Source organism: Hippocampus zosterae, chromosome 5 (genome assembly GCF_025434085.1).
Source record: "Hippocampus zosterae strain Florida chromosome 5, ASM2543408v3, whole genome shotgun sequence".
NCBI lineage: Eukaryota > Metazoa > Chordata > Actinopteri > Syngnathiformes > Syngnathidae > Hippocampus > Hippocampus zosterae.
Window position 1 is genome coordinate 10,616,617 of NC_067455.1, and position 24,852 is coordinate 10,641,468.

Below are 24,852 nucleotides of genomic sequence, written 5' to 3' on the forward strand. Positions count from 1 at the left end.
TGTATAGTAAGCCGTTTTTAGCCGAAAAAAACGACCATGTATAGTAAGGCACTGTTAGCCAAAACAACCGACCAGGTATAGTAGGGCGTTTTTAGCCAAAAAAACGACCATGTATAGTAAGGCGTTTTTGGCCGGAAAAAAAACAACCATGTATACTAAGGCGTTTTTAGTCGAAAAAAACGACCATGTATAGTAAGGCATTTTTAGCCCCCAAAAATGACCATCTATAGTGAGGCGTTTTTAGCCGAAAAAAACCAACCATGTATATTAAGGCGTTTTTAGCCGAAAAAAACGACCATGTATAGTGAGGCGTTTTTAGCCGAAGAAAAACACCTTGTATAGTAAGGCGTTTTTAGCCCAAAAAAACGACCATGCATGGTAAGGCATTTTTAGCCCCAAAAAACGACCATGTATAGTAAGGCATTTTTAGCCCCAAAAAACGACCATGTATAGTAAGGCGTTTTTGGTCGGAAAAAAACCGACCATGTACCCCCCAAAAAAAGGTAAATATGATGTTCATGTATGATGTTTATTAGTGGTTTCATATATTTGACAGAAACAACAAAAAGCGAAAAACAGGCAAAGCCAACTGTGATTTTCTGCTTAACTTTGAGGGATTGCAGCAATATTCAAAATTCAATAATTATTTTACATTTTAATTTTACAATACATACGAGTAAAACAGACACACACAAGATTCTCAATTCTAGCGGCAACATGTAAAAACACAAAACATGTTGAATCGATGACTATGCCAGAACCGGTGACGTCAATCAAGTTCAACAGACATTGCTGGTAAATATTACTTTGTTTGGGTTCAACTACAGACCATACTGAGTCCCTGTGTTTAGTAAACAGTAGTACATCTTTGTCTTCAACATTTATAAGAGTTTTTCCAATGAGAACATGGTTCTCCTTAAGTCCAATGCGAGTTGGTTGTTCCATTTCTCCACAAGTCGAGTCTCTACATTTTTAGGAAGGAGAGCCTGCCGTTTTAGCAGGGAGGACATTGTTCTCAAAGTGTCCTTGGTTGGTGATATTCCCAGCTGGAGAGTATCTGGCAACCACAAAGGAGGAACCATCCGATGCGACGGCCTTACCGACACCCAGCGTCGTACTGTTCTTCCACACCATTGCTGTGAAATGGCCTGCAGGTGGAAGGCAATTCAACTCAACTCAAATGTATTTATAGAGCACTTTCAAGCAGCCATCGCTGCACACAAAGTGCTGTACATGGAGCAACTGACATATACAACAGTAAAGCAAAGCAACAAATCAGTAACAAAGGCGGTAGATAGCACCAAACATTCTTAAGATCAAAATTTGGGTCATGCTGAGTCAAATGCCAAAGAATACTTGTGAGTTTTTAGGCGGGTTTTAAAGATGGGCAAGCCCTTTCGCTGCCCATCTATAAAACCCGTTGCTCAATGTGTTCAGTGGGAGGTCATTCCATAGACAGGGACCAGCAACGGAAAAGGCGCGATCCCCTCTGAGCCTCAGTTTAGTTCTTGGTACTTCTAATAATGTTTGGTCCGAGAAAAGGCGATAGAATAAAAAGAGCAAAAATAGAGAAGAGAGAATAAAAAGAAAAAGAAAAAAGTGATAGAATAAAGAGAGAAAAAAGCAAGAGAATAAAAAGAGGAAAAAGAATTAGAGATTGAATAAAAATGAGAAAAAGAGAAATAAAGAGAATAAAATGAGAAAAAGAGAAGAGAAAAAAATAGAATGAATAGAGAAAAGGGAGAGAGAGAGAAATAAAGAGAGAATAAACAAAGGAGAGGAAAAAGAGAGAATAAAAATTCAAGCAAAAATATGAAACATTTTGGGACCAAGCACCGAGTAACTCTGGAGCACACCGCACCTGATTTCGGGCGAGAGATAGTCTACATCTTGGGCTAGTGCCCAGCCACTTGCAGTACCGCATACTACAGACGTAAAGTGGGATGTATTTAAAAGCCACTTACGCAAAAACAAATGACGACGTTGAATTCCGACTCAGTGGTTCCACTTACCCCCCCCCCCCAAAAAAAAACATTTAATATTGCTCACTTTTTATTCACGTTTTCTTGTTCTAGCAAACATGCTAAAATCAATCACATGGCATTTGAGTTACACTCAGCAGTTAAATATGAAAGAGCCACCCAAATAAATTTCTGATGTTCTAGCATGCTTTTCATGACTTTCTTTTTGCTTTGTGGAAAACATGCTGGATAGGGCCCTCGAGGACCAGACTTGGACAAATCTTCAATTGATCGAACATGCATGTTTTTGCTAACGTGTGTCAACAAGATGATGCGCGATGCGGTAGCTTCATCTTGAAGCAACGCAAGCCGGGTAGCTTTTACTATTGGGCAGCGACAGGCAGATGGCGCAATTGATTCACTGTATTTGCCTACAGAATTTTAAACTAATAATTTGGATTTCACCCAGAAATTTCAGGAAGCATCTGTTGAGAAATCATGCAAGACTTCAACTAAATGAGTCTTTAAATTTGGAACTCTTCAAGTGCGTTTTAGCCTTGGAACTGGACCAAAATATATGGAGTTTTTTTTTTTAACAGCGGTTTAGTTGACTTTGTCTTGTCTTTGTCTTTTTACATTTCAGTTAAGAAGTATACTGCACAATGTTTTTTAAATATTACTTGTACAGTTAACACATGTTTTATGATGCTGAGAGTTTGGACTTGGACAAATTCTTCATTTTTTAGACTCGGCTGGCTAAGTGAGCACATCCATGACTGCACTGCCTCATTTAGGATGCCTTGGAAGGAATTGTTTTCAGTTCTCAACTGACTCGTCACAAGATTGCTGTTGACATTCTGAGATTTCTCAAAAGAAATGAACGGACAAAACTTCCTCTTTTATTTTTTTTTTTAATTATAGCTGACTTGTGGTAAAGTGGTTCAGGATGGTTTTCTGAGCAGTAAAGTTGGTAGAAGTGTTGTTGAAAGACCAAGTAAACCTTAGGTGAACCCTAAAACAAATGGAAATTCTTTTAAATATTTACACACACACGAATGCTAACATTGGTCTCTTTCGCTTGGTGAATCTTTTCCCGCATTAGCCGAGAATGAATCAGCATGCTGCGCTGTTAGGCCCCACCCATTGCTAGGAGTGTGTTCAATAGCGATCGACTTTTGCAAACTGATGTTTAAAAGAAAGCATCTGAAACAATCGCGCCACGCTGGAAGTGGCACGAAGGTTGGTAATGTGATTTTTCCATGGCGGGTGTCTGAGTCAGTTCTGACTGAGGCGTGCAATCAGCACGACAGCAACAACCTCATGCGTGCCTCGGCTAATGGACGAGGAATTTACAGGCAAAATGAAAAGGTCAAATAATTGTGGTGGATAAGACTGAGCGTTCTCAGAATATAAAGAAGGAAAACTGCACATTTTAATGTCAATAAATCTAATACCTTCAACACATTTTCATGATATTCAGTTGGGCCTAAACTTCCTTTTTATGTTTTTCGGCTGCGGTGAGCAGTCTGGGCCAGCAAGGTTTTCTCTGCTGGCCAGAACAGTCCCAAGAGCATTGACTTATAGTTACAATATAGTTACACTGAAACATTTATGGAGTGTAAATAACTTTGTGACCTTGATTTCAACCCTATTTGCGTCATGAGTCATTTTGCCCCGAAGACCACCTTTGTACTTTTTTTTGTACAGCTTCCATGGAAATGTGAATAAAAACAACATTTAAATTTTTCTGCAGTCAGGGACAATCTAGGAAAAGTCATAAAATTTCAAGTTAAAAAAAATATCATTTAGGGTTTTTTTGGGGTGTTAACACAGTGGTGGGTCATTTTGACCCGAGGACAACAGGAGGGTTAGAGGGCCGGGTCAAATGTGCCCAAGGGTCGTATGCGGCCCGCGGGCCGTAGTTTGGGGACCCCTGTTTTGGGTGTTCATTCAGCCTGCCATGCATGTTTTTGGAAAGTGGGAGTAAACCGGAGTACCCAGAGAAAACCCACACACGCACAGGGAAATCATTCAACCTCCACATAAGGTGTTCATTTTACGTTAAATTCTAATGAGATAAGTATGAGTAATGCATGAAAGCCTCACCAGTGCCAGAGGTGAATCCAGGAGAGTTGAAGTTGTACTGTTTCACTTCATTGTACCAGCGGTCGGCCACATCCTTTCCTGCACGCAGAGTAACCTTAATTTCAACGCCATCAAGTCACTTTTCTGTCACACACCATAATCACAATGACAGCATTGTCATGGAATCTTTTTTTTGATCCGCACATATCCCTAAGGGACATGTTTTTATTTACGACGCTGCACTTTTCGTCACCCCGTGCGAGTCCATTGGAGATGCTTTATGACTCACAGTGATTCATTTTTCAGCACTGAATCATGCTTTCTGAGCTCGAAAATGGAAGAGAATAAAAAAGTATCCACGCTTTTCAAATAAAGAATGGGCATTCGCCCTAAACTTCAAACATCACACGAAACAGTTTTGACCAAAGGAGCACTGACAGAAACCATTCGATGGGTGCTTCTCATCCATCAGAGGTTACAGTACTCAAAAAACAAAAAAAAACATAGTGTAACCTTGTATTGTCCCATTATTATCGCGTTAGCTCATCGTTAATGTACCTGATTGGTCATAGGAAGCCCATGCCAGGTTCTCTCCACAGCTTCCTCGACTGGACTGCTCGCTGTGTTTTAGGATGCGCGTGCTAGCCAAACTCTCGGCGTAACTTTAAGGAGATAAAAGACGGTCAATGACACCTTGAATCTATTAAATAAAAAAAGAAAGTAGACAACATAGCAACCAAAATATGGACAAAACACCACTTAAGGGATTAAAGGAGATAATGGAGCAGAAAGAGTTCTTAGCTAATGTGGCATATTAGCATCTTAGTCCTCTCTTCTTGATGTCATCTCTCATAAAAGAAAAAGCGCCTGTATTATTAATCTAAACAAGCGGTTTTGATCTAAACAAAAAGCACACTAATGAGAATTTGCAAAACCTTGCTCGCCACTTCTGACCCACGAGTTAGCATCTAAAGTGCATTAAGTTTTAAGTTGACATTTCACTCATAAGTCATACACAAGTTTGCTTGTTGTTGTTATTAAAACAAAACACAAAATTGTAAATGACAGACTACTGTATGGATATCACACTGTAGACGATATGTTGAGGTCAGACAAAATCATTTCACAGTTTTTTGAATGTGCCACACATGAGTGACGGAAGCACAATCATTTATGTATAAAGTACTGGCCCATAAAAATGAAAGAGGGAAATGCATTGCAGTATATATTTAGAGTAGTTGCATTCCAAGTCAAGTTGACTCTCGATATGAGCGCTTTCATCTTTCCACATGCTGTTATTATGCCCCGTTTTATTCCGTAACAAGGTTTTAATGACGTGTTGAGCATGACAATCTTGTGCAAGTTCTATAAACGTATCCTAAAATGTCGTTCCAAGTGTCGCTGACAGAATAAAACATGCTCGAGGAAATGGAATGACTCTGATGCAAGATGTGGTCGTTTTGGCAAAGACACAATGCACATGAATCAACGCAGTCCTTTTTTTTTTAGCTCTGTACTTGCAACATAAACTTCAAAGACACAAAGGATCTCTCATAACAGTCTGTGGGTACTGCATTTGTCGATGTGGTCCAAATTAGTTTTGACAGCTTTCCATTCTGTGGGAGCATGAGTCGAGTTTGTGTGCGAACCCACCGGGCAGCCTCTTTGCTCAGTTTGCTGCTCAGCTTGAGCGCTGGAGCCTGGTGCTTCTTCCTGTACTCGTTATGGCACTGCAGCACCTCCTCTGCAAATTGCTTTGAGGCTGAGAGACACATCAAGGAGAGACAGCGGAGGATGTCAGACATCAGCTTCCAAAAAGGAGACACGACTATTGAAGACCCGAGTTCAATAAATGTTATTGCAGAATCCATAATGGAGCTTGAGTGTGTCGTTAAAGAGGCCAGACAGAGATTACCAGTGATTGTCGCCCAAGTGTGGTGCCATCACTCACTGCTCTTTTCTCCACCACTCCCAACACAATGGGCACATTCAGACAGTAATGCACAGCCACACAAATGTCACAGCCAACATGGAACACAATAAAAAGTGCCGACTATTTTGATTTACATCTTGCCCAATTTGGCGAGGCTTTGTACATACCTGACTTCCCCATCTTGCAGTGGCAGGAACTGTTCAGTCAGTTCACGAACGTGCTTCCTACTTAGAAAAAAAAGTTGCTCGCTCTTGCACACCCTTGCAGCTGTTTCTAATACAAATACTCCAAACCAGCTGCTAATGCCTCATGTTTCAAGACGAGATAGCCTTCCAGTCTGATGTCAGTCCTCCTGAAATTCTGCCGGTGTGCAAATTCCAGCCCTGGGCAGTTTATCTGGTAGAAAAGCCTTACTTGTTATCGTGTATAACTTCACGTGCCTGTTTGTCAAGTTGCACACATTTGCCTTGAGTGTGTCTTGCATTACCCAAGAGAACACGCCCTCTTTGTCTGTCCCTCCATTGATTGAGGAGGCATGACACTACATGACATCATCACTCGAAGACGAATGCCTATATAAGGCTCTAAGATTTTGAGGGGTCACTATCATCTGTTGTGTCCCAATTCATGGTCTGCATTGGAGTTATTTATAACAGCTTTACCAAAGGGCATCAAGCACTCATATCTATGGTAGTTTTTTTTTTTTTTGGTGATGTTGTTGTTGTTGTTGTTGCCAAATCCCAGATATGGAAAAGGAACAGTTTCGGTCCAAAAATTAAGATTTTTTTTTCAATCAAGTACCGTAGTTAAAAAAAAAAAAAAAAAAAAACTTTCAAGCACACTAGACACTCCCGGCGGACACAGAAAACAAATTATATTGTTCCTTTGCAATTTTTTTTCAAGTTGCTTTCAAAAATGTTTTGAAAGAAAACACCTTCTTGAGCCTTGGGAAGCTAATTCCACACCAAGGGGCTCTGGCCAGATGCAAAAATGGCGACCCCCCCCCAAACAAAAAAACACTTTTCTGCATGACAGTTTGCAGACATTTCATAAAGCGAACATTTTCAAAAGTTTCCGTCGATGACAGGTTTAGGTCAAGGAGTTTCGGGGAACCTTCGACAAGCACACTAGGTGAGCCACATGGACACAGATGGTGCAAAAAGTTGCATTTTGCCCAAGTTTGTATTTTGGATATTGTCAGCTGTGTCTGTTGCAAAATACATACATCTTTAACATTGAAAAATGTCAGGTACATTCAACCTGTATTGTGTTTTATTGTTTTTGTTATTGTAAAGTGTCCTTGGGTTTCTTGAAAGGCGCTTCCAAATAAAATGCATTATTATTATTATATTATTTAAAGGACTAGCATTGAATTAGTGAGCCAGTAAATGTAACTGATAGTTGTCATGATGAAAATGTAAGTAGAAGATGAACTAGAAGAAGAACTAAAAGATGCACAATTAAGCCATTGAGCAGAACCAGAAAAATGTTCACGAATCCATCCATTTTCTGAACCGCTTTATCCTAACAAGGTTCGCGGGGGTTGCTGGAGCCTATCCCAGCTGTCTTTAGGCAGTAGGTGGGGGACACCCTAAACCGGTTGCCAGCCAATCGCATGGCACACACAAACGAACAACCATCCAACCATCACACCTACGGACAATTGGGAGTGTTTAATCAGCCTGCCGTGTATGTTTTTGGAATGTGGGATGAAACCAGACTGTCCAGAGAAAACCCATGCAGATCCCAGGGAGAACATGCAAAGTCAACACAGGGAGGCCGGAGCTGGAATCGAACCCACGACCTCTGCATTGTGAGGTTGATGCACTAACCACTGGACCACTGGGCCATCAAACAGTGTTCAGTGTTAATTTTATTTATTTATTTATTATATAAAAAAATTGAAGCATCCATCCATGCATCCTTTTCCAACTGAGAACATTATCTCAGACTTGAAGCTGATGGTTCTCACCCCAACTGCTTCGAGATCACAGTTGGATGAACCGTATCACCTGCAAAAGATCAAAAAGGCCACAATGAGTTCATGAAACCGGACATGCCTCAGCTGTGCTCAGAAATGAGGTCTAGATGGGTTATGAACAGAAAACACTGTCGAAACACTGTCACAAGTAGGCTATAATAGCATGAAAAGGTGTTGCCTTCGGAGGAACTGTACATTCCAACATCAGAGAATTCTGGTTTCCAGCTGTTAGACTGCCAAATGAAAGTTCTTAGCATATTCATGCGTTCTGGCTTGCCCACCGAGACCTTAGACATTGAATTTCTAATGAAGTCATCACAGCAAGGTGCTGCGCAAATCAAATGTAACCTTTTTTTTTTCTGTCAAGCAGCTTGTCATGCTGTCGAGATGGGGACAACACGTTTCACATGAGTCACACAAATTGACATCTCTGTCTTGTTTGACCGTACGTATATTGCCATTTGCGTATAGGGAGGCAAATACAGTATATATTACCTTATATTAATATTTAAGTTGTGACTATCTAGAAGAAAATGTGTCTGTCAGTTGATTCGTTTAAAAATGAAAATTACTTTAACGGGGGAATCTATACATTGAACTTAGCTTCAATGTAATTTGAGCCATACTACTCAAGACAAAAAGATGTATTTAGGCTATTTAGCCGAAGTGGATTTTTACACTAATAGCATTTATTTATGATGTTTGTTGCTTACAATAGAGGACAATTAACAAAAGAAAATGGTGTGTTGGATAACTTCAATTTTATTTTGTCATGTGGTTGCACAAAATAAAATCATCCGGATCAAGTTACATTCAAGTCGATTTATAGTCTATTTATCTGCATCCGCCTCATAGTTCTGAGGTTGGGGGTTCGAATCCTGGTAGCGGTTTTCCTGTGTCATATTTATATGCTCTCCGTGTACTGAGGCATCCTCTCACATTCCCAAAACATGCACCTTAGTTTAATTGAAGACTCCACTTTGTCCTTATGAGTGTGAATGATTGTTTGACTAAACGTGCCTTGCCAATAGGCTGACATCCAGTCCAGGATGTACCTCAATGTCAGCTCCCCCCACAGCTGTCGTGAGAAAAAGCTGAATAGAAAAAGGATGGATGGACAACTGAATGCTAACTTCATGGTTACAGTTTGGGAAGGCTCTTTTCTCTGCTCCAGCGCACACGACAACGTTCACAAAGGCATGCTGGAGAAGTTTGGCGGGGAAGCACTCAAGAGCCCTGAACTCAACCCCTTCAGTTAGATCTGCGGGAATGGAGAGAAAATCGCACGGAAACAATCCAAAATCTTTGTAGTAATTATTCCCAGATGTGATACCTTCCTTAGTGTCCTTGTACATTTGTCCTTATTGTGTTCTTCAGATTCATGGTTTTATCGCAGTTCTTGCATTTGCCGCTAGATGGGGCTGGTTACAAATACATTAAAGAGGGATGCGATTTGAAACATGAGTCCCTCCAGCATCGCTAATGACATCTTGGTGTCATCCATTGAGCGGACATGATGGTCTCCATGTTAAAAGTCAAGCCTCTTGATTTCTCATTAGCATGGCGTTATTGTAATACATTGTTAGGCCCCAGCCACCCTCCATTACTTGGATAGTGCATAGTGATTAGACTGGACAGCTGGAAGAAGACATTTTTTAAGCATGACGTTCTTTCCCCGTAGAATTTAATTAAGGCAATTGTGATAAGTGTTTGTGTGTCATGTGTGCTGGGCTTGTGTACACAAGTTGTAGTTAGAAAGGAAAAAAACATGTCATGCGAGGAATACAGGCTATGGATCGCTGGATATATTTGATTCCTTCATCTGCGCACATATCTTCTCATTGTCTGGTTTGTCACTATACATCGACCATCTCTTCCTCCCATCCTTGATGCCTCACAATCTAATTTTTTTATTTTTCCGTCCGCCCAAAGCCTTTAATGAAAATCTCCCACAGCAAATCCTTTATAGAGTCGGGGGGGGGGGGGGGGGGGAGGGTAAAACAACCAAAGAGGGCCAGAAATTATTTTCTCTTTCTGCCATCACTGCAGAGAATGTGGATTTATGAAGACAGAAATAACTCCTAACAGTGACTATAAGTGCACTTAGTTGCATATAATTCGTCTTTCGCAGTCCCGGGAGGAAGGTGAAGACTTTTTAATAACTCCTTCCATTCACCTTCATCCTCATTAAGGGGTCCATCTGAGTGAAAATGCAGTTTTGTGTGAGGGTTGATCTGAGTAGAATCCTATTCGTATCCAGAAAAATGAGAAGGCTGTACTTTTTTCTTTTTCTTTTTTTCTTTTTTTTTTTTTTACACCCCTCACTTGAACGAAATGTCGGAAGCTCTTTCTCCAGAACACATCAAGAGGAACTTTAACGGCGTCATTAGCGCGAAAGAGTCGAAGGAGTCTTGTGGGTTAAGAGGAGTTAATCACCTGCCAATCAAACTTCATCATGTTGCATCCACAGATGAAGTGCCTTAATATACAATCCCCATCATATTTATAGAGCCTTCAATTAAACACACCCGGGAAAGGATGGACAGACTACGAAAAGAGGGGTAGCAGAGATTATATTTGGAGAGAAGGATAGATCGTGTGAGAGAAAGAGAAAAGCAGAAACATAATGCCTTAAAAGGCCATTGCAGTCAATAAAGTTCCTAATGTGTTTAAAGCAATTAGTGAGTCCGGGGGAAGAGCACAGTGCATGCAGGATATTAACCCCAGCCACCCTCTTTATCTGCGCCATAATTAAATTACCCTCACATGCTTCTTCTCCTCAAACACAAACCTGCACATCCATATTTAAAGCAGAGAGGCACTGAGTACAAACCTCAATATTTGGACGGCCGTTTTGCGGAAAATGATGTCGCGCAAAATCTCTGAATCGTCATCATGGTGTGACATCATGAGAGATTTCAGAAAAAAATTAAAGCGGGCAAACTATTACGTTGTTTGAGGAGTTTTTCATGCGGCAAGAAAAACGGTTCGCCAATGTCTTTGCGGCCGTTTGCTACCCTGAACGAACCTTGATGAAAAATTGACATTCGGTGCATTCGCAAACAGTTGCAGCCGCTCAGTGAGATACGAGCTTAAAACTCCTCAAGTCGAAGCTAAGTGGTCAGCACAAGGTTACGAGGATTTGCCGGTGGCACCTCGTTGGTCATGGCTTTTGTCTCTGATTGGTTGTTTCTCCTCGAGTGCTGTGGTTTCTTGAAAGTCTATTTAGTGGTAGGGGGCACTGGGTCGTGATGTCACACTTTTGCCATTCGTCCATATTTTTTTAATATACAGATAAAATGTGTACCTGATGAACTTGATTTAATTTATGCATTTTCAACGATTTTTTTGTGAAACTGATAGGATGCTTACGGTGCAACGTGCACAAACACACAAATATTTAATATGAACAACATGTATGCAGGCACACCAATCTTGTTTTTTTTTTTTTTTTAATTTACCCCTACACCCTTCGTGATCGACTTGGGACCAGTCCGCGGGCGACCATTCGATCGCACCCCCGCTCTACATGATGGAGCAGCCAGAGCTGGTTGATTGCCCTCATGTATAACTTTTCCGATTTATGATGACAGTTATAAAGAAAATTGATTTAAAAAATGTCATATATGGTGGTTAACTAACGTAATACTTCCGTGAAGAATGTTACAAAGTATATCGCATGAAGTGAACGTCCCCGGCAAACTGGCCTGGACATCTTCAATAGTCTGTCCTAGTTGAATTTGAAGATGGGGTCCTATTTATGACATTTCAATCTCCTACTCATTGAAGGCATTGCCAAGGGTGTCCATTTATCCATGCAAATTGTGTTTGTTTTGTTTCCCCTTTTAATTTGATTAACCACTTCCCATCCAATTAAAAAATAGGCTGTGCTCAATGTTAAAGGGGCTCTTAAAGGCTATTTAGCAAAGACGTGTAATAGCTCAGCGTTGCGGTCAGGGCTGTCCACGCAAAAAGTCATCGTTCTTTCATCCTGTCATTTCTTTTACATCGCACAAGAAGACAATTTCATCCATTTTCAATCAGATTATTTTTCTCTCCGGTCACGTGCATTCATATCTAAGTCTCATCTCACATATGATTCCGCAGCTTTCCGTGCCCAAGACTTGTCTTTTTTTTTTCATTCTGCATGTTGCATATTTTTGAAATGTGAGTTGTTATATCCAAGTGGCAAAAGTAAAAAGCACTTCAAGGCAATTTAATGCTGTTTAATAGATGCCAAACTAAATGTTCTATGCGGAGCCGTTAGAAATCTGGACACTACGAGGCCAATTATTGCATCGGAAAATGGATAGTCAGCCTGAAACATTGTCCACAGGAACCCCTTTAGCACTAGAGAGAGTATTTTTCGTTCAAAATGCTCAGCAGGAGTGTTTTGTCTCAGCAGACAGAATGCCCCCTCTTGGCTTAAAATGGCCGTTAACGGTTCAAATACAATCGAGAAATGTTATTTTCTGAAGATGCCTCGTAAAGCTGCAGGTCAAGATGAAGTTTATATTTGGGGGAAAAAAACTGAAGCAATGATTGTATAAATTAAGTGCATTACATTTTGACATTTTAGGTCATCTAAATTGGTGTGTGTGTGTGTTTCCTGCGGCAAGCCACTTCATGTTTATAGATTTACTGGGAGCACAAGTGCCTCTTGGTCTTTGGAAATCTTTTGCTTGTGTTTTTTAAATTTTATTTTAGAAGATAAATATTAGCCTCAAGCGTGTGAGGGAGAAAAAAAAAAACGGTGAATTTTTGTTGCTGCCACAATGGTTTGTCTTGCGGCGAAGCCGAAAGGCACACACGATTTGGACGTTTTAATATTGTTGCTGTTTCTGCCGATTCATTTCGACTCGGGAACATTCCCTCGGTGACAGGGAGCACACCGCAAACAAAACCAGATGTCTCCATCCTGTTTGCCGCGATGAAAACACACGCAGTAGTCATATTGTAAAGCATATTAAATTGAAGTTGGACAATGTGGTGCATAATGTAGTTATGTAAGGTGGTTGTGAACGCAGCCTGTCCTTTCTTCACACCGCTGAGCATTTTAAACCAGCCTCCTCCTTATGGCATCAGACGTAATCGAGTTGGCAGTGGATTTGAATGAAAATATGTCCCGTTAACAGCTTGCTGATTCCATTTACGGTGTACTTCTCGGCTAAATTCAATCTAGCGCGATTCGGTCTTTGATAGGGATTGTGTTTGAGATGTAGTCATTAGAAAGCCAAACTATTTTCACTTGATAAACACCCAGAACATCTTGGCATTCAGTCTCGAGGCCACAAAGCTCCCACGGAAGGAGTGGGGAGGTTTAGAAGAGGCTTCTCAGACAATTGAAATGTCCAGGAGTCATGAATAGATATTTTCACAAGCTAATTTCAACACGTTCGAGTCGTTCGCAATTTGCAAATGTCGTGATTTGTGAGGTCAGACTGGACGTATTGATTTGTGTGAAAAGATAAAATTAGTCCACCTGACAGCGATGATATTTCTCGGGGCAGAATCTTGTACTGGATCTCATTAAGTTTGTGCCCAATAGGTATAGTTCATGTCAATTCAACAATTCAACTAAGTTGTGGTTAAAAAAAAAAAAAAAATCTGCAACAGTGGAGAAGCAGCACAAGTAATGTGTTTTGAGAAGTCCTGCTGCCGAGCTTCACTAAGCAGGCCTATGCGGCTAATATCCATTTCATTCCACTCAGTGCGCGCTCCCTCTATTTCTCTGGTCATGGATCAGAGGTGGCCACTGATAACAAACGAACAAACAAACTCAAAAGAAAAAAGTAATAATTTGAAGCAGAAAATGCATGACCATAGCCTTCGGGGAGCCGAAGGACAGCGGTGAAAGGGAGCCTACGTGTGTGTGTGTGAAATAAACTATTTCTCTCAGAGACAAAATGAGGTCGGGGAATTGGACAGGGCGCTGACTCGCCGCACTGATGAAAACGCCTCGCACAATGAGACGAAAAGCCAGCGCAAAGTCCTGAAGTATGAGAGGCGAAAAAGAAAAACGGCGACCCAATGGGCGATCCATCGGAGGGCTTTCTTAGTGCAGTTGAGCTCGGACACCGTGTAGTTTAAACTTGAGCCGAGTAACTTCCTCAATTTGTCTGATGGGACCGGGCGAAGTGTTTCAAGTCAAACACAGCCATTCTTCCGAAGCCCCTCGTGTTCGAGCAGGAAAGGGCACAACATTCAGCGCCCAGCTTATACGACACTCATCACTTTGGTGCACGCACACACACACAGGCAGACAGAGGTGGTAGACATTATGTGCAGATGGATGGGGGCGGTAAATAGGGGTGTCACAGCACTTTGATGGAATGAGGCAGAGGAGAATTCATCCTGTGCTTCCTCCAGCTCGTGCCCTCCCGCTGACAGCATCTGGAAATAAGGCCGCCCGTGTCTGTATATACACGACTGAGTGTGCACCTGCGCACGTGTGTGTGTGTGTGTGTGTAGTCGTCTAACTTGCTTTTGTGCCTTTCTCCCTCCCAGTGTTGTGCATCCCCTCGGTTCTGGGAATTGGATGAAAGCGGCCCAATCTGGAGAAAGAAATAGCGATAAGAGCGAGACGGCGAGAGAAGCCTCGCAGAGAGGAGAAAACATCCTTCCTGTTCAGCTTTATGTTCACATCGGGTCTGAAATAAAATCCTGTCTAGTCGGTGGTCAGTGAAACAGCGTCGGATCCTGCAGGGAAGCAAACGGGGGAATTCTTGTCAAAGGAACAACCGTGGTTGTTCATATTCCTTTTTTCCTCCATTGCGAGCAACAGGGTTTTTTTTTTTTTTTTTATCAAAGGAATCGTCAGATGTTAGAACATGGCCCATATTGGTCATATTTGGGGAAAGATGGTGGTCGTAGTCTTGGACCCTACTGTGCAGGTTCGACTGACTACCTGGTGACCTTTTTCTTGGTAGCTTTATCTCATCACGATGAGAAATTTTGACCCCTCTGGATCAAAATCCCCACATGCTGGGTCAAGTCTTCAATCCAAAACATTGGCTATAAATAACCCTTGGTCTCATTAGGACCCAGTTCTAGATTAGTTATTAATTATAGTACAGAGTAGTCTTTGTTAGGAGGTGGAAATATTGCCTGTCTATTGTTAATTAAAACAGACTCAAACTAGACGAAAACTATCACGAATAGGAATGACTAAAATGTGACTAAAACCAACAAGCATTTTTACCCAAAAGAGAAAACTGAAATCTAAAATGGCTGCCAACAAAACCAACACTGAAACCAACCACTCCATTTCACTCCAATTCATGCATTCACACGCAGCACACCAAACATGGCATGAATGTGTTGATGTATCTGTTCAAGGAACTCCCTGTCTAGCTTTGTCAGCTTAAGCCGTCTTTTCCTCTCGATTAACAATTAATGCAGCCTTCTGCTCCGTGTCATTTGTGGTGCTGCTCCCTCTTTTTTACTGCGATGCCTTCCCCCCACTAAACTTCCTCCATTTTCAGCAGGTCACCTCTGTATATCACCCCTCAACACACACACACACACACACACACACACACACACACACACACACGCAACCACGTGTATTGTATGTATGCATGTGATGGATGGATGATCTATTCTTCCTTTCCCGCTCTTATCAGCCTCCCTATGAGCCACCATTTCTTTTTAAAATCCACATTTCATCAAAGGCTGACTCAAAGGTAAAACTCCCAATGATCTCATTAAGTGCCGCTATAAGCACACAAGACTTAAAAGTGCACACTTTTCCAACAGACACACAAAGTCGCTCGTGCGCGCGCACACAGACATATGCATACAGTCTCGCACGGCCAACAGTACCGTATTTTCCGCGCTATAAGGCGCACCTCAAAGCATTCCATTTTCTCAAAAGCCGACACTGCGCCTTATAATGCGATGTGCCTTTTATATGGCTCAATATTCTGATGTCATGGAGGTGATATGTTAAATGTTCAATAAAGCGCTTTGTTACAGCTGCAGTGGTGTGAAGGCTCTGTATAAATAAAGCTTTATTGTCATGGATGATATTCCCTTCAGCATCTCGTGGATGCATAACGCAACTGCAGCCACTATTGTAGCTTCTATTGTAAGACGGTGTGCCCTATATATGAAAGCAGTTTTTTAAAAATAGGTCATTCATTGAACGTGCGCCTTATACACCGAAGCGCCTTATAGTGCGGAAAATACGGTCATTTAAGGGCAAAAAAAAAATCAAAGAGAGGATCCCTGCAAAAGTCTGCATGTACAATTTCTAATACCGAAACAAGATTTCGATCAAACTTTATCTTACATCTACTTTATGTGTGTATGTGTGTGTGTGTGCTTGTCTCCTCTCTGTCTTTGTCCAGTTAGCCGCTGTATTAACCCGAGGTCTCCCTCCTCTCCAGATCAGTGTAACCCCATTAACTCCCATTAAGTCTCATTACCACCCTTGTGAGGATGGTTACTGCTTGCGTTATCTAATTTCTGAAACACCACCGTGTGCTTTTCTGGTCATGGCGGACAAGTACGGCGTAACCACCAGTCGAATGTCCCTAGCATTGCACTAAAGCACAATTCAAATGGAGATGCCGTCATGCACTGCGTTGAGTGAAAATGCCGAGCATCAGTGAGGTCCAATGAAGGAATCGCACCGTAATTAAGAGCAAGAAGAAAAAGGGAAGACCATGTCCAAAACTGAACTCTAGTAACAGTCATTGTTACCACAGAGCAGAGAGACTACAAGATAGTGAGCATTGTTATATTTTTGTATACGTTGCTGCATCATGTATGTTACAGTTGAAGGTATTCGAAGGTTGATTTACTCTACTCAACTCAACTGTATTTCAGAAGTCAAGGGAATAAAAGTGAGTTTCAAAAGAGTTTTAAAGATGGGAAGCCAGGGGAGCTTACCACAACATCAATGCTAATTTTCAGGCGATGAAGCTTGCAGATTTTCATTGAATTAAATAATACAGTTTCGTTGAACATTTTGGTGATTATAGTATACAACGTTTAAGTCACTTTTGTGTTATGGGTCAGTTTTACAATAAAGTGCAATTGGCCTGGGCGCATCTGCGGAAACATGGACGTGCCGACATGGAGTAAAAGATTTTAACTGGGTCCTCTCGTTTAAACGTACCGCAAAGTCTGATATTGTCCCCCATAATGCCACAGGTACTGAATGCGCATGCACAATTATCTGCCGTGCGCAACTGCGCACGGGCAAGTCAGTACCTCGTGATCTGACAGGAAAAAAAAAAGCTCAGATTTTCAGCATTTAGCCTACGTCCCACGTTATTTTTTACCCATACATTCAAACGACTTTGCAGTACGTTTGAACAACATAGCCCTGGCAAAACTGTTTACTCCAAATTTGCAGTTCCACTCCACCCGTAAGTGACAAATGTGCAAAGAAAACTTCAAAATGTGTGTTTAAAAAAGTTTTAAATGCTTTTAATAATGATAATAGTAATAATAATAATACATTTTATTTGTGGGCACCTTTCAGAATCTCAAGGACACCTTACAACAAGCAGTTAAAATCACGAATACAATGTTAAAAACAACATCAAATGAAATAAGAAAAAATACAAAAAAAAAAAAATTTAAATAATGGCTTTATGGTCTGAGTGAATAGGCTTATCTAAACACATGTGTTTTGAGGCTGGATTTGAAATGTGTTAATGAGTCTGTATTACGAAGGTCAGCGGGGAGTGTGTTCCAGAGCTGGGGAGCAGAGCGACTGAAGGCTCCGTTTCCCATGGTGATGAGGCAAGCGGGGGGGACAGAGATGAGGAGAGAGGAGGAGGAACGAAGAGAGTGGACAGGTGTAGGAATATGGATGAGGTCAGATAGGTATGAAGGGGCTAGGTTATGGATGGATTTGAATGTGAGGAGCAGGATTTTATATTGAATGCGGTGTAAAATGGGGAGCCAGTGGAGATGTTGGAGGACAGGTGTAATATGGTTTATGTATGGTGTGAGTGTGATAATGCGGGCGGCTGAATTTTGGACCAGCTGAAGCTTATGGAGGGTTTTTTGAGGGAGACCGAGCAGGAGGGAATTACAGTAATCGAGTCGCGAGGTGGCGAGGGTGTGAACAAGTATAGCAGTGGACTGAGGAGTGAGAGAAGAGCGGAGCCGGTGGATGTTTCTAAGATGTTAATATGCAGAACGAGTGATGTGGTTGATATGTGAGGTGAAGGAGAGGGTGCTATCAAAGATGACACCCAGACTCTTGACCTGAGGGGAGGGGGAGATGGAAGAGCTGTCGATGGGAATGGTGAAATTGTTTATTTTGTTTAGGGTGGATTTGGTGCCAATGAGGAGAAGTTCAGTTTTATTGCTATTCAGTTTGAGGACGTTTGAGGTGAACGAAGATTTTAATTCCTGATGGCAGTTGGTTAGGGAGGATGGTGGAAGTATGGTATTAGGTTTGGTAGAGATGTAGAGCTGGGTGTCATCCGTGTAGCAGTGAAAGTGAATGCGATGTTTCCTGAAGATATTACCAAGGGGAAGAAGATAGATTAGAAACAGCAAGGGGCCAAGGACAGAACCCTGAGGAACACGTGAAGTGAGGGGAAAGGGGTGTGATCTAAAACATTTGAGCTGGATAAACTGGGTGCGGTAAGAAAGATAGGAGCGGAACCAGGAGAGGGGGATGCTGGCGATGCCAATGGAGGAGAGTCTGTCGAGGAGGATGGAGTGAGAGATTGTGTCAAAGGCTGCACTGAGGTCAAAGCAGGAGGAGGATGGCGAGTGAACCGGAGCCAACAGAGAGAAGAAGGTCATTGCATATTTTGAGGAAGGCAGTAAGCGATCGACAGTAATTATGGCCATGAACTTGCTGGAAAAGAGAGCTGGCAGTTCTCACTGGGGAACAGTGGAAGCCAGAGTGACAATTTGACACAGAATCAACTGTGATTACTCACGACAACTCGAGGGACAAAAATCAACATTTGGTGGTCGCATGAATGCTGATTTGACTACCACCCTTTTACTGACTTTCAACACTGTGGAGAGATGATGTGAAGACACAATATTGATCCGAACATGATGAACAGTTATCTGTCCATCAATCGATCACTGTCGAATGTGAACGAGTAGAAGGCAACAACCTCTAAAAACCACAGAAGTTTTCCGTTTCACTGAAAACAGGGAGCTGCACCCAAAAAGAGAAATGAAAAAATCCACGCCAAAGTCATAAATCCAAATGATGCGTGGGATCTCCCTATTCACTTCCAAAAAGTTGCAAAACCCAGTAGAAATGGAAAAACACAAAAAAATGCTGACACAAAATGTCAGCTCCACACACAAGACAACAAAAAACCAACAACAACAACAAAATCAATGTAACATAACTACAAAAATGACATGAAGCCGATGAATATATCAGTGCACGCGAAGCTCTTATTTGTTCCGACGTGCTGCTCTCATCAGTTTTACAACCGCTTGGATCAGGACCCGTGTAAAAATGGAATCTTATCTCGATGTTCCACTTTTACGGTTGCAACAGTGTGTCGCCGTGCATGAGTGTGTGTGTGTGTTTGTATCAGTGCGGATAGAGGTGTGTTATGAGGATAGATTGGATCTGACCCATTAACTTTATAGCCCACTCATTGAGCACCAGTGCAGTAGGGGTCAGTCAGGAGATTTCACTGTAAAGCCCTAAAAAGCATTGCAGTGATAAACTGAAGTGACCGAGCACAAGTAGAGGGTCTGGGAGGTGCTTGAACAGTAGCGTGCCTCCATCCCGTCCACCGCCAGGGAAAGCACAGATTGCAACACAGTTCTCAAAACTTGTCCAAAGCCAACAAAGTGGAGGATATCATCTGCTGCCAAGCTGCCAGCTGGACTTTCTTTTTTTCTGTAATCCATTTAAAGCTCTCAACAAGAAAAGAGCTTTTCTCTCTCTCTCGTTCTCATTCTCTCTCTTTTTGTACCAAAATGAACATTTTTAGAACAAGGGTGTAAATAGAGAGTCCACTTAATATGTCTACCTTGAATAAAATAAGATTTTGTACATAAATCTAACCTGCAGAAGATTATGGCCGGAGGGGTAGTTCATGTACGCACACAAGAAAGAGGAGACGTCTGTCACTTTGGTCTCAAACTCAGCTGCATCTTTATTTCTTCCCTGTGGCAGTGAATCTCCCTGCTTGTTCACACCTCGGACCCACTAATCCATCGTAATACAGCGCAAACCAGCCAGCATGCAAGATTTGTTATGGTATAATCGGGAAAGAAAATAAGGAATAAAGAAACATCGCACTTGAAGGTAGAGCTGTGGGTTATCGTTGATTTGATAAAAAGGTCCATCATACATTATGTCGATTTCTTTTTTCGTTTCTGCACAATGTCTATAATTATTTTTTAATATAAAAAGACATGAAGTGATGCTTGCACCAGATATAGCATAAAGAGCAATATTTTTTTATACCCCGCTAAGTAAATGCTTGTACCCATCAAGATATCCTTTTTAAAAAAGACATTTTATTTATTCACTACATTTACAGCCCAGCACACAGAGCTAAAATGGCATCCATCTACTTGGAAACATTATCAACCCACACGACTATATTCTTCTTGGTCTGTTATAGACATCTCTTACCTACAGTCCATATTGATAAAAAAGAAAAAAAAGAAGAGCAATGGGCATGGAGGAATGAAAATAGAAGATGAAGAAATTCCAACAAAATGACATCTAAAGTATCAAACCAACACCGGGAAGAAACTCACGACAAAATAGAAACAAGACATGAGTCTGGGAAATGTGATGGACAATGACAGAAACAGAAGTGATGAACCAGAAACAGAAGTAATGAACCAACAGAGAGAACCCTGGGAAGTAAATCTATACGAAATAAATATTTGAAAGCCAATGATGAACACCTGGAGAAGACACAAGGGACCGGCGTGACGAGAACAGGTGGAAACGAAAAAACCTCAAGGAGCAAGACAAAAAGAGACTGGATAAATGAAGCAGATATTTTCAGTGGATTTCACTGTATTTTTGTCTTTTCATATTTGATATCGGGATGTATAATATTGGGAGATAAAATGACGGTACTTGTATCTGGATTTTTTTTTTTTTAACACACCTCTGCTTAGTGTTTTTTTTTTTGTGTAAATAATGCAAAAAAACATAGCAGCACAACATTTGGCTGTAGGAGCTGAACAGGTTGTGTTTAGAATGTCCACTGTTCACTATGTGCACTGCTCATCACGCTCTTGTACTCTGGTCTCAATTTCTGGCTGGGCTTTGATATGATTGGGCTTCTCGGGCAGAATCACACTTTGTCAAAATGCTGAACACAGACACCTACGGAAAGAAGCTACCAACAAAAGATTGACTCGGTTGTTGAATTTCACGCTCGATGGGTCGGAAGGCATTCCAGAGACCCACCAAGCAATTAAAATGTCAATATTCCATCACGGTATATATGGCCCCTTTGAAGGAGTACAAAAGCTCAAAGTTTGAACCTCTGTAGTGCGCCAGTAAAGATCAACACTGCGTGGAGTTTTCGTTTTCTATTTAAATATAGACTTGCTTTTAATAACACTGACGCAGAATGACAAAGAATGAGGCACATTAGGCACAGCTGTAAAGGGACACGCTATTGCATTTCACATTCCCTCTTTACGTTAAAGTTTACAGTTTTAAAATGTTAACATGAACAGCAGTTTGCTTTTTAAAAAAATTATTATTGTCCATCCATTTTCTGCTCCGCTTATTTCTCACAAAGGTCGCGGGGTGTGCTGGATCCTATCCCAGCCGTCTTCGGGCAGTAGGCGGGAAACACTCAGAACTGGTTGCCAGCCAATCACTGGGCACACATTGACCAACAATCATTCGCGCTCAGAATCAGATCCGAGAGACACTTTCGAGTGTCTCATTCAAGTGCCACGCATGTTTTTGGAATGTGGAGGAAAGAGGAGTACCCGGAGAAAACCCACGCAGGAGAACATGCAAACTCCACAAAGGAAGGCCGGAGCCGGAATCGAACCCTGCACCTCTGCACTGTGAGGCAGACGGGCTAACCATTTTACCACCTTAAACTCTTATTATTATTATCATTATCAGTATTATGATAATTATAATAATTATTTTATTTTATTTTTTACACTGGGACTGTTAAAAAAAAGCTACCATACTTACTGATACACTTCCAGAGCAGTTATAAAAAATGCTTCATGTCCAGTTTGACCCTGGAAATTATTATTTCTACGTCAGTTTGTCCTATGTAAGAATCTAATTTGGACTTTGTTGGATCTTCAACCCTCCGCATGCCATATTTCCTGATGGGAGGCCTGAAATTTCTGTTTTCCCAATCATCTGAAATGCAGCTGCCCCCGCTTCATTCTTTTTGTCATCAAATCACACCCTGCCTCACATTATTTCATTGTCGACGATTAATATTTAAACCCAGGGCTTCGGCTCTCTAATGAATAATTGCTCCAATTTTGTATGTATTTGCGAGAACATTTATCTCAGGGGGGATCGTGTGCAGTGTTTGGCCTGTCATGAAGGAGAGCTTTTCATCATTTTGCACACTTCGGCTCGGTCTAACTGCCGCTATGACACCTCACAGCATTCAGTTTAGGACATTACACACAACGAATCAATCGTCAGACGTAACCGAAGTCGCTCATTTCGATGACATTGCTTTCACGGTGTCAAGTGCAAAATGACTGTCAGAGATCTTCTCTTAGCAGCTCTAATGCATGTTATTTTGCAGTCAAGCCAATCAGTGTAATGGCCTGTGCACTGTTTGATCAAGTCATCAACTTCCCCCGTTAAGACCGCTGATTTTTCTCCCCACAATCATTTCGTCATTTAAAATGATGTCTGCAAGTTGACACACACGATTTGCTTTCGTGGGCCACATAAAATAACCTGGTGGCCCCGATCCCCCACCCCCCGGGCTTTGAGTTTGACATCTGTGTTTGAGTGGGCTTCAATTTTTCATATATTTAATTTTTGATCATACATTTTTTGATGTATGGATCAAAGATCCACTACCCTCACCCAACGACAAAGAGTTTCAAGCAAACAACCAAATAACCTAATTTATCATTCAAAATGTTGGACATTTTTTTCCACCAAAAAAAATTATTCACTCGAAATTGTAATACAGTAATCCCTCGTTTATCGCGGTTAGTGGGTACCAAAACCACCCACGATAAACGAAAATCTGCGAAGTAACGATCAATAAACATATACAGGTTAAAAAAATTAAAACGTTTTTTTTTTAAGTTCGCAAAAAGTCCGCGAGAAGCTGCAAAACAACAGTGAGTCACATAGAGCAACATATACACAGTACTGTACTCCATGTATATGGATTTTTTTTTTCTTATGAATATGTTGGAAAAAATCCACGATGCACTGAAGCCACGATAAACGAACCACGAAATAGCAAGGGATCACTGTATATCTAAGGTGATTGTGTTCATCCGGGATATAATTCCAAATTGGCCTACTCACATAGTAGTAGTTAACTCCTATGCCATTTTTAGTTAGTTCCCAGTGTAAGCGCAGGTATGATTGTGAGCGCGAATGTTTGTTTGTCAAGGGGTGCTTTGCGATTGGCTGGACACCATCCATCCCTGATCCCCTACAGCACATGTGTCAAACTCAAGGCCTACTACTAATAAATAAGAGAAATATTGCCATCATTTTCTTGTTGCCAAACCCCTCATTACAGGAATTTCAACAACAGTTTAAGTTACTTCTTTATATGCTTTCCGTCATAACGGCCCTCCAAGGGAAACGGTAACTAAAACTTGGCCCGTGACAAACATGGATTTGATACCCCTGCCTGCCCTCGATATGTTAGGACATTCGTGAACCGTGTGCTTACGATTTAACGGTCACATTCAAATTCATTTTTTTTTCTTGACTCCTCATTGTCCCTTTAATCATCTTACCCTTTTTATTCATTTATTTATTTACATTTTTAAAATGCTGTCAGTTATTTTTCCCTCTGGCTATTTCATCATTCACACTTGCCTTTGTGCAGGAGCTGCGATATATAAATACAACTGCGCTGCCTAATAGCCAGTTAATTGCTGTTAAGGTCTCAGGCTAATTACAGCGCAGGAAAGCATATCAGCAATAATTTTTGATCCCCTCCGCTCTGCTGCTGTGTCTGACACACGCACACACATACACACAAACCGGTGTCCACCTTGCTATAGCAGCAGAGCGGAGGGAGTAATTACAGTGGAGGACAGGTCACAAGGTCATCGTTTCACCTTAACTCGAGAGCAATGGAGTGTTTTTGGGATAAATAAAAGGCTGTGTTCAGCCTTGAGAGTGCAAACATCATTTGTTAGCAGGCAAACATAAAAGTTTGGATTAACCTACAAATTGGTGGGCTTGCCTGCAAAGTATTCATTTGTCTGTTGTGACCAGATGTGAGGATTTGCTTGCCCTCTGCTACGTAAAGGGTTAGTCAGGTCAGAAATGTTCTGTGCGCCCCCAAACCCCACCCCAGCAGTCTGAACATAGTATCCTGATTAATATTGAATTGGTGGAATCTGAGTTAAGCAGCAAAATCCACTTAGAACATATCCAAATGACATTTTTTGACTTCCCCTTCAACGCTGTTATTTATTTTGCACACATGTGTGTGTGTTGGGGGCCGGGAACACTCACTGAAAGAGAGGAGGGGGTTGGGAGCATTCCAGTTTGTGTGCATATTACACAGATCAACGTTTGCTAATGTTCAGGACGTTTTCTCGAGGAGTTTCTGTTATGAAGCAATTTGAGAAACCACAGCGTGACTGGAACAGCTTATTGCCACAAAATGGTTCTTTTTTTTTTCCAAGTGATTTCACAAAACCCCAAAAATACCAGAATGTGGTTTCCTCTAAGAAATTTGAAACCAGACGAACACATGCAAAGG

The 24,852-nt window shown here is 41.4% G+C and overlaps 1 protein-coding gene across 2 annotated transcripts; it reads right to left on the minus strand.

Annotated features, from left to right (window-relative positions):
* Positions 1-635: 635 nt before the first annotated feature.
* Positions 636-6,466, minus strand: glipr2l (GLI pathogenesis-related 2, like). 2 transcript variants are annotated; one of them, XM_052066131.1, is made up of 5 exons: positions 6,147-6,466; positions 5,700-5,808; positions 4,605-4,708; positions 4,068-4,145; positions 636-1,148 (listed from the first exon to the last, which is right to left on the minus strand). In XM_052066131.1, the coding sequence occupies exons 1-5, from the start codon at positions 6,157-6,159 to the stop codon at positions 973-975; spliced, it is 480 nt and encodes a 159-aa protein (XP_051922091.1). In that variant the 5' UTR covers positions 6,160-6,466; the 3' UTR covers positions 636-972. The 2 variants fall into 2 exon arrangements, with proteins under 2 accessions (XP_051922091.1, XP_051922090.1); XM_052066130.1 differs by lacking the exon at positions 6,147-6,466 and having other exon boundaries at positions 5,700-5,955.
* Between the last annotated feature and the right edge of the window lie 18,386 nt (positions 6,467-24,852).

What these genes read in the sequence shown, in the direction of transcription:
- glipr2l (XM_052066130.1), bottom strand. Translation starts at nt 5,917, where the DNA reads ATGGATTCTGCAATAACATTTATTGAACTCGGGTCTTCAATAGTCGTG. An exon ending in CTGAGCAAAGAGGCTGCCCG is followed by an intron (nt 4,709 to 5,699) that starts GTGGGTTCGCAC and finishes ATCTCCTTAAAG; the next exon opens with TTACGCCGAGAGTTTGGCTA. An exon ending in GGCTTCCTATGACCAATCAG is followed by an intron (nt 4,146 to 4,604) that starts GTACATTAACGA and finishes CTCTGCGTGCAG; the next exon opens with GAAAGGATGTGGCCGACCGC.